Raw genomic sequence first — 10689 nt, forward strand, 5'->3', positions numbered from 1 at the left:
ATGTTGAAATAATCAGATCATCAGTTCCAAAAGGGGTAAATAGGTAATTTGTGGGATTTCTAGTATCAATAGTAATCCCTTATTTCCAATTTCAAAAGCAGCCAAATCTAATTATAATCTAAAAGTTTCAGAGATTTAGGCAAATATGAAAGATTATGAATGTGGCTAGATTTCTTATACAAGTCTATACAACAAATAAAAAAAAGAAAATAAAGAAAAACATTACCTGCAAGCGTTTGTATGTTGAACATTCAATATAGGTATCAATATCAATCTCCCGCCACTGAGTTCCGAGAATGGAGAATCCATGTCTGCCACAAATTCACAATATCAAATCGACAATAAAGCTTTTGCCACAATATCAAATCAAGAACTAAGGTGAGGCACTGTATATCAAATCGAGAACTAATTGTATATCAAAACTGCAATCAACGATTAAGAAGATATATAGGTTAATTACTTACCTGTAACCTGCAATCGACGATTCATGGTGATTGGTGCGACGATTCATGGTGATTGGTGCAACGATTTTCATGGTGATTGGTGCGACGATTCTTTTCTTCGTGAGTTCCAACTTGAACCCAGCCGCCTTTCATTCTGGAAGAGTACGCATAATGGACAATAAAAAAGGAAAACGGGCCTTTATTATCATTAAATTGAAAATGGGCCTTTATTTCTTTGGGCTGTTTAGTATAAAATCAAAAAATGGGCCTAGTATAGAAAAAATCTACAACAAATTTGGAGGCCTTTCAATTTGGGTGGCCCTAGGCCTATGTCTAGGGTTGGAAGCCCGTTGGGCCGGCTCTGGCCACAATCAACAACCATAATCACCACCACCATTCAACAAAGCCACTACCACCTATTCCATCTATGTTTATTTCTATCAAATCCCAACTCGGGCACTGACCATGTTCCCTTCACCTTGACTAGGCCCAACCTATTATGAGTCAAGAAAACATACATACATGTACTGAGTTCCTCCTCCTCACCCCAACCCTTCTCTCCCGAACACGCCACCGCCGTCCACAAACACGATGGAGACACCGTCGGACTGAAATCAGCAACTCCTTGAGGAGTCAACCTCCGATTCACCCGGTTGACAACTGAGTCGGGTAAACTGTAACCCAACTCGTCCAACCCACAACCGCATCCTCATGAGTCGACACATAAATCAACAAATCACCTAGCAAACTTGGGAGGGTAATGTTTTAGCAATTTTTAAACCATTGGACTGTAATGACTATTTTCAACAAACCACGAGGATGAAAAACGTAACTAACTCGTTTGTTTTTTAAATGAGAGGTATTTTAGTGTTTTCACAAAAAAACTTAACAATAAATTGGATGGAGTTAACGGAGGTGGACTGTAATTGTTATAAAAGTGAAAGTACTTTTTGACAGTTTTTAAACTAATAGACTGTAATGATTATTTTCAACAAACGAAAGGGATGAAAAACGTAATTAACTCTTTTCTATAAATGAAATTAACCCGGTTAAACAAGCTGGGTTCATGTCAAAAGGCGAATATATGTATCATGTTCGAGTAGGTTCACATGCCTGACATGATTCGGGTTGGACCCACCACCCCACGGACTCGACCCGTTCAAAAACTATGTAAATTTACTAAGATACAATGGGATATGTAATTTAGAAGAAACAACGAAATTTACAATATGAATATAACTAGTGAGTTTGTGTAATCTACTCTAAATCTAGTCAACAAAATATATTAAAAATGAAATGTGGTAGGTGTCCATGGTTTGTCACGACTCATGGTTTAACCACTACACGTATTTAATTGCATGAATGCAAAGTCTACCATCACCAAATCAATTATCATCTTCTTCTTCTTCTTCATATACTCAGGTGGCTGCTTTCTTAACATATTAACATCTCATTGTTTTGTTTTTCGGTATTATTATTTTGATTTTAAATTATTAATAATTTGATGATTGACGTGTGTAGATGGCGGATGAAACTTATAAATTTGGACCATACACCATTTATCAAAAGGAATCGTTTTACTCCACTGATCTATCATATGCTTTTGTCAATCTCCGCCCTGTTCTTCCTGGTAATTCTTCATCATTTTTGTATTTCTCATTGATTGTTGTTTATTGGTCTAGGGTTTCCTTATTACCAAATCTGAACAAAACTTGGTACCGAATTTTAGGGTACGGTATGGTAGGGATGAGCTCGGTACCGTCCGGTACCGAAAGAACCGGTACCGAAAATCCTCAAAAGTGGGTACCGATACCGGTACCGAATATACCCGGTTCGGTACCGGTACCGGTATTTGAGGGTAAAAACCGGTAAATACCGGTACCGGACCGGTATCAAAAATGTTAAAAGTCGGTACCGAATCGGTACCGAAAAGGTACCCGGTTCGGTAAATTCGATACCGGTACCGGGTCCATTTTGCTCATCCCTACGGTATGGTACGGGTATTTTATGGTGCTCGTTTTGGTACCACTTTGTTTTTCCTAATCATTTGCGTACTTGTACAGTTGTACGGGTACCAAATAAGGTAAAATTAGTGGGTACCAACATGGCAATATAGTATAGGTACCAAATAAGGTAAAATGGGTATAAGTAGTAATACGATATGGGTACCAAATAAGCCAAATCGCGATGGATACCATAATACGAAAAAAGATATGCATTACAAAAAATAAAAAAAAACTCTTGAAATTCTATATAAAATTCAGTACATGTACCATTTTTTACCCGTACCGATACCGAAATTAATTAAACTTGGTACCGATATATGTACCGAATAGTCAAAATCGGTATGGGTATGAGTACGAGTATTTGAGAAAAAAATCTCATCCCTATCTACTAGTGTATAGATGTTTTATAAACCCTATCAATATTCGGAGAAGTTTTCATAGTTGATGAATTAGGGAAGTGAGTAATGATTATGAGGATTCGCTAGTTTGATGTGAATATTGTTTATGTTGAAAAGCAACTACATGTTTGCCAACTCATCACGAACTCTGAGAAAGTACCAACTCATCACGAACTTTGAGAAAGTACCACATCCATTAGTTCAGCTAGCGGATCCTCATGAACACTGTTCAAATCCGCTACTTCAACTATTGGATCACCTAAAATGAAAACAAGTTCCAAGAATTGACTAGATAGAAACCATGAAAAACTTCCCCATACTACCTAAAGATTAAAAAAAAATTTAAAAAAATTCAACAAGTTTCCGTTTCTTAAGTTTTCTTTCATCATCACATCCTAAGGGTACTAGGGGTACAACCCAAGGTACCAGATTTAAAGAACGAATTAAATAGTTACACCTTACTTTTACCCATTTTTCATTAAACATTACCCAAATCACATGGGGTGGTGTTGGTGCAGTACCGGTACAGTACCCAATTCACTTTTACCCATTTTGAACTGAATGTTGAAGCCGAAGGGTTGGTGCCGGTGTTACCTAAAAGCTGCTGAAACCGTTTTTACTACCCGAGCTACGCCCCAAGTACCCTACTAGTTAACTTAAAAAAGTGGACTATTTTTGTTTTCATCCCAGTAGAAAATAATAGGATTCAGAGGTGTTAATTTGAGGGGAAAATTACGAAAATGTCGGTTGACCAAGCATGTTTTCAAATTTGTCACGCTCCTGCGTCCTTGGAGGGGCACATTATGCGCGGGATGCGTCCTTCATGCACGGGATGCATCCTTAGATCAAAACCCAATAAAAATGGACACATGGACACGGGATGCGTCCTTCAAGCACGGGATGCGTCCTTCAAGCACGGGATGCGTCCTTGGAGCACGGGATGCGTGCTTGACAGACCACTCCCTTGCGTCGCTGACCACTCCCCTGCTCAGAGGTCCTTCCAAGGACAGAGGAGCGTGACAAATTTGAAAACTTGCTTGGTCAACCGACATTTTCGTAATTTTCCCTAATTTGAGGGTTAATTTCCAAATATAGGATTATGATTTTATTCTTATTTTTCTTTGGCAGGTCATATCCTTAAACAACATTCACTTGGTGTAGTACTTCAATATGATGATCAGAAATATTTTATCCCGAACCCGTTTTGACCCATGACCCGACCCGACCCGTTTGCCAGGTCTACGCTTATGCTTATGGTCTAGTCTCATGTTATTACCTGATAATGATGCTTTGCTTTCCATTTATACTGCTTAACTAACTTATAAAGAGGTTGTTTTACATGAGCTTTTTCTGTTTTCAATTTGCAAGTCTGCATGTTGGATAAAGTATATAGTTTCCTTAAGAATCTTAAAGCATCCATTATTTCTGGAACTTGATATAAAACTATTCGGGTCGACTTGACTCACGTTTTGACCTAAGCCTGGACCGGCTCATCAACCAATCTACCAAACCCACATAGTTCATCATGCTATTGGTTTTCTTTTCGATATTTTTTTTTCTATTTGGTTGACTTGACAATGAACCACATGTGCTTGTCTGCCCAAGGCGTGAGGTCAAACGTTTTATCGACCTCACCACTGAGGAGGCTACCGACTTGTGGATTTCAGCACACAAAATTGGGAAACAGCTTGAGAACTACCACAACGCTTCTTCGCTTACATTTACCATCCAAGTAAGCTAGCTACATATATATTTTATTCAAACTGTTTGTACAAATTCATGTTTGTGCTATATGTGTATACATAATAGAGTTAACTGTCATTTTCGTCCCTCTCATTTCCATCCCTGAAACTCTTGAAACTTGTTAGTTCTGTCCAAAAAAACTAAGGTTGAATCGAATAATTGGACAAACCACAGGGACGAAAATGGCAGTTAACTCATTTTTTTTGGACGGAACTGACATGTTTCAAGAATGTCAGGGACGGAAATGATACAAATTTGAAATTTGGCTTGAACTGGCAAAATTCGACAAGCTGCAGGGATGAAAATGGCAGTTTACTCTACGTAATATTAGTCGTAAATATTAAGTCGTGCTTTGATATTTATGTCCATCTTGGTACAGGACGGTCCTCATGCAGGACAATCAGTTCCTCATGTTCACATCCATATTCTTCCTCGGAAAGACGGGGATTTTGTGAACAATGATGAGATTTACGACGCTGTAAGTTCATACACTTTTTTTTACTTTCCTTAAAATATAATCTCATAAAAAACATGATGTTTAAAAAGAGAAGCGCGATTGGATTACTCCTTATTATTATAAATTTGTAGATTGATGCGAAGGAGAAGGAACTAAAGAAAAAACTAGACTTGGATAAGGAAAGGAAAGATAGAAGCATGGAGGAAAGGGCTCAAGAGGCAGCCGAATACAGAAAGTTTTCTTTCTAATATACACCAGAACCGTCACCATCTTGGTACTTCATCTTCGGTTTGACATATTTGATCATCTACATATATATGTTTACCTCTTTACTAGATCTTAATCAAGTTATGTGCTTCTAAAAGGTAAATAAATAAGAAAGGATAACAATAAAAACATAAGCGGATGAAAGTTTGAGCCTTAAACGTGACGGTTGTTATATGTTGTCATAAGAATCAATCATCTTTGAACAAAAACTAATGTATTGTATTTGTATACTTGAATCATAACTTGGGTGTTGCATTATAATGTTGTGTTTTGTTTTGTTTTGCATTGTTATTAAAATGTATCCCCTATTAAGATTGATATGAATTCTCTCATGCAAATGGAGATTTCAAAACAACATCCCTACAGGATACTTGATTGAAAGAAAAATAAAGTGTGTGAACCGGCTATTTGGTTGACGAGATTTCAGGACCATTTAATCATAAATTTGTGAATGTTTTAAAAACCAGTTTAAACCAGCCGGTAGTACCGGTTGAACGGTCTGATACACCAGGTTAAACCGTTTCTGAGCCCAACCCGGTATGTAGGATGTGCAATTTGTTTGGTGGCGGTTTGATCTTGGTTATTCATTTTCTAGAAAAAGGATTGGTATGGTTGATTAGTAGGCCTAAAAAATAATTTAATAAAACTTTAAGTTATATGACAAAATTAAAGGTGAAGATAAGAAGAGAGAATAACTGTCACACATCATCAAATACTTAATGAATTAGATAGTCTTTTTTAAGTATATCTTTTAGGTACATATATCATTGTTTGATCTCTTTTTTGAGGGACTAATTTGGCTAGTGTAACAACGCCAAGGAGTTGGTGAAAGTCCTTAATCATGCATGTACTTGATTGAATATAATTATTAATATATACATATGATAATGTTGATTTATCTTGACTCATGTGTTAGTTTGTTAGTCTAATGCACAGAATTATTTTATACTTGTATATTTGTTATGAGCATACATAAATATGCAAAAACATTCTTTTATTTGTGAAAAAGGAGATAGATTATATTTATAGAAAAGATGGATAGAATTGAGAGAACTAATGGAAATGGTTGTAAAATGTAACATACTAGAGAGAAATTATGAAACTAGAATATGTGAGATATCTTAATTATCATATGAGAGAAATTATTGCTATAGTCAACTATTGCGCGACACAAAGGTCACGTGTTCTTTTACTTTTTGAAACACTGGCTTAAAGTTATATTATACGTGAAACAACTCTTGCGTATCAACTTTTTGTCATGTATCATCAATAAAACATGTTTTCATGATCAGATTCAAATTCATACATGAATTAGTGCCATGTATTTCTTGTAGTTTTTACGTTTCTAGTTACTCTCTAATGTATGTAGTTTCAACTGTCATCATAGCACATTAAAACAACGAATGCACAGAGAGGTTCTTGTTATCACGTATTTCATTTCTTAAAATTCTTTACATGTGTTAACATGGGATGAAAACACAATGAAAAAAAAAAACTATTTATTGTTTTATCCATTTGTTTTTTTACTATGTTTTAAAAAATATATATTAGGTCTTTTATTATATTGGTAAAATGGTAAAAAAAAATTATTATCATTTTGTACCAATAATTTTTTTATACTTTTTTATTGTGTATTGGTAAAATGGTAAAAAAATATTATCATTTTGTGCCAATAATTTTTTTTATACTTTTTTATTGCGTAATTTCTTATCTTGGTACTGATACATGTATTGAATAGTCAAAATCGATACAGGTACGATATGGGTACGGGTATTTTGGAAAAAAATATCATCCCTAGCGTATTTGTCCCCATGAGACATGGTTTGGTGGTACAAATGCCTCTTCTATCTTAGAGGTGGAGAGTTCAAATCCTGCAAAGTGCAGGTTGTGGTTAACAGGAACAAATTTGGATTGTTGTTCTAAGAAACTGGTGTGGCGCGTGCTACTTCTCCACACCATCCCCCTATTTGTTGACTATTAACAAGTGCGACACATCTATCAAATGAGTGATTGCCCATAAAACGAGACCTACTACATTAGTCGCATGAATAGTCTACGCTACCAGAAGGGTGATACATGAGACACCAAAGAACCCGTTGCATAAACGATGCATTAAAGCATCTAAAATGCCGAAATGTGAGAAAAAGAGTCGATCCTATGAAATTTAAACATGTGTCAAGGAAAATAAAAAACATATGATCCTATTGTTATACAATATATTTATATTAAAAAAGTGCCTTATAATGAAATGAACTTGATAATAAACATTCCAATTGTTATAAACAAAGTGGGATATATATGTAGCAATTCTGTGAGCCATAATGAAAAAAAGATGGCTTAAAGATGAGAATAAAACTATAGACAATTTGAACTACACAGAATGTAATAATTACATAATTACCCTTTCCTTTTGTACCAAGTTAGAACACAAAGTAGAAATCAGCTGGTGTGAGTCTTGTTTTTCCTGAGTGTTCTTACCATCCCTTTCGCGATTTTAAAGAACCACAACAAATTCATGATCGCCAACACGGGTGGAATTATATGCAACCCGTAAAAGGTGACCATATGCAACCGTCTCACCTGAAAAAAAAAAAAAAAAAAAAAAAAAAAAAAAAAAAAAAAAACCCTTTAAATATCAAGAACAAATTGTAGCTTTCTGTTTTTTGGGTCAAAACAATCACGACCCAAAAAAGCAGCGTGTCAATCAACTCGGGTTGCAAGATTGAAATTTAAATTGTTCAATCTGAACACGACCCATATATTTATTCGTATAAAAAATATCAACCCTAGTCGTCAGGACACATTAAAAATCATGACCTGACATGGCATGTTTAACCCATTTATCTAAACGAGTCAAATAGGTGGTATGAGTTGGCAGTTTGTAAAAAAGTTGTATACGTGTTCAACTGGAGAGTGGGTTAGCGTAAACTGGTTGATAGGTCGACCTATTTAGCTAACGAGGTTAGCGGGTAGGCCTGTTTACCTGATCAATGTGGTTATACATGTGGTAAAAAAAGAAGCCAAACAACACGATTCTTGCAACCTGAACAAATCCGAGGATTTCGTATCAACAATTTTAGTAATTTAAAACAAATTCTATAAAAAAAATATGTTGTATAATGTATGTAACGCGTACCAGCCACCCTAAGAACATTGCAATACCGTTCCACACATAACGCTTTGTAGACTTCATACCAGCAACATCAAAATACCTGCAGCAGCAGCAGCAGCCATGCGTTTAATGAATTCGCAGCCTATGAATATAAGAATATAAAAGTTTCAAGCATTTTGGTTACCATCTTAAGTTCACAAAAGGCGTTGTACTTTCGGTGAAAAGAACCATGAAGATGTAGTATTCGGCTTCACCAGTTAAAATGGATTGCATGATTGCAAACATTGAGAGCCCATGGTGTAACACCTAAGAGATATGAACACATTCTGGTCAGATAGTTGACTTTTTTGGTCAAAGAGTTGGGTCAAAGAGCCATGAGAGCCCTTTGTACTTGAAAAGAAAGTTTCTTACATATTCAAGACCACCTAAAGTTGGATAAGTCCAGATAATCATGGCCACGTCAGACAAAAAATAACCGGAAGACATCTGCAGTCATACAATGCGGAATTTTAGAAAACACTGATTCAGCCTGTTTTAACGATAGCTCTCGGCCGAGCCGCTAGCTATAGTTTTGGAAAACGACAAACCAAACTGGCCGAGTTGGTCGCGTTGGTTTTGAACCAATTTTTCATTTGTTTTTCAAAAACGTTATTTTTATTTTTTTTTTAAAGACAAGGATGGTTTATGAATATGATACATATTCATAACTGAATTAAATCTCATAGCTTATTATATTAACCAGAGTGTGATAAATACCCCGAGTATGGTCTCAGATAACGTTGACTTTCTGTAAACGATAAACTCCTCGTGGACATTTTCATCAAAAAGATCTGAAATCAGCAAAAAGTAAAGAGAAGCAATGGCCACAAAAAGTGCATGGAAGGTGGAAAATCCCCTGAAAATATTAAAAAAAAAAAAAAAAAACATAAGTTAGTTGCACACATCAGCTAAAACAACCTAATAAAAAACACAACCTGTTCTTCCATTCAAGTTTTTGTGCCTTGTTGAGTTTGGTAAAATCTTTGAAGATAAAGGGTGTAACTATTCCTGTAAATTCATAAGACTTCAAGAAGAAAGAAATATAAGATATTAGAATACTTGGTCATATATATATATATATATCTAGTGGATGTTAGGGGGTGTTTTAATGAGCATCTAATGACTATTGTAACTTGAACACACAAATCAGTCGTGACCCGTGATTCCCTTAGCCACATTTTATGTTATCTGTATTACTAAACTATAAACGTTAAATAAAAAAGGTTTTTGGAGCCACGAGTCTATAAAGGAAACACAACGGACCCTACCAGTAGCTATGCTACAATTGAGATTTTACTAGGTACGTTTGTTACTGATTATTCTGTTATCTAATTATGACTTAAATTGCATGAACTACTTTGTTCCTATTCAACATTAGAAGTTGAACATAAGCAACATAAACTTACAAGTTTACACATGATGATGCCGCCAAAAGCCGATATGAACCATCTTCTTTCGCTACTTAAACTGGAATAATCATCGATTATATCATCCAACCCCAACATAATTGATGATTATTTCTTCACTCTTTACCCTTAACTTTCAACAATCAAAAAGCTACAAAAAAAAAAAAAAAAAAAAAAAAAAAAAAAAAAAACACAACACAACACACGAATCAACACAAACAAAAAACAATTCAAAAGACAAACGTCAAACAATTAAATATACATACATACTCTGGGTTTATGATTTATGAAGCAATTCAAAATCTGATGAAACAAGAACCTCTCTCTCTGGTAATAATTAAATATCAGAAAAACAGGGTAATAATAATAATAATTAAATTTCAGAAAACAGGGTATGAATGATAGAATGAATTGAAGAAGATGATATGATATGATACCTTGAGAGAGATAGAGATAGAGATAGAGACAGAGATGGGTCGCCCATATTGTTGGAGTCGGAGATATATACGGGATTACGATTGATCATCACATAATTCCATTCCATTCCCTTCCCTTGCGTCCGGATTTGGGTTTCTACTTCTTTCAAATTCTCTTTTATGGGTAACGCTCAAGGATATCTTAATTATCCATAAAAACATCATTTAATATAATATAGAGTAAATTACAAAAATGGTGTTTACATATGTAAGTTGTTGCAAATTATGTCATTTGTCTTCAATAATTACAGAAAACGTACTCGATATTTGCAAACCTTTGCAGGTTATGTTCTTTAGCCCTAACTCAGTTAATTTTTATGGTTAAATGTGATCAAATGGACC

General features: G+C 35.2%; 2 protein-coding genes across 3 annotated transcripts; one reads left to right on the top strand and one right to left on the bottom strand.

The window, feature by feature from the left end:
* Positions 1-1786: 1786 nt before the first annotated feature.
* LOC110873430 (bifunctional bis(5'-adenosyl)-triphosphatase/adenylylsulfatase FHIT) lies at positions 1787-5592 on the top strand. The gene is made up of 5 exons (XM_022122353.2): positions 1787-1865; positions 1965-2075; positions 4433-4579; positions 4970-5068; positions 5179-5592. Exons 1-5 carry the CDS (start codon positions 1806-1808, stop codon positions 5293-5295), a joined length of 534 nt encoding a protein of 177 aa, XP_021978045.1. The 5' UTR covers positions 1787-1805; the 3' UTR covers positions 5296-5592.
* A 1976-nt stretch (positions 5593-7568) lies between these two features.
* On the bottom strand, positions 7569-10465 carry LOC110873429 (TLC domain-containing protein 4-B). 2 transcript variants are annotated; one of them, XM_022122350.2, is made up of 10 exons: positions 10309-10465; positions 10142-10198; positions 9872-10022; positions 9401-9489; positions 9183-9321; positions 8838-8912; positions 8611-8732; positions 8451-8526; positions 8298-8357; positions 7569-7894 (listed from the first exon to the last, which is right to left on the bottom strand). In XM_022122350.2, exons 3-10 carry the CDS (start codon positions 9968-9970, stop codon positions 7754-7756), a joined length of 801 nt encoding a protein of 266 aa, XP_021978042.1. In that variant the 5' UTR covers positions 9971-10022; positions 10142-10198; positions 10309-10465; the 3' UTR covers positions 7569-7753. The 2 variants fall into 2 exon arrangements, with proteins under 2 accessions (XP_021978042.1, XP_021978043.1); XM_022122351.2 differs by having other exon boundaries at positions 10138-10198.
* Positions 10466-10689: the final 224 nt, after the last annotated feature.

The sequence above is a fragment of the Helianthus annuus genome, chromosome 8, assembly GCF_002127325.2.
Source record: "Helianthus annuus cultivar XRQ/B chromosome 8, HanXRQr2.0-SUNRISE, whole genome shotgun sequence".
Lineage (NCBI taxonomy): Eukaryota > Viridiplantae > Streptophyta > Magnoliopsida > Asterales > Asteraceae > Helianthus > Helianthus annuus.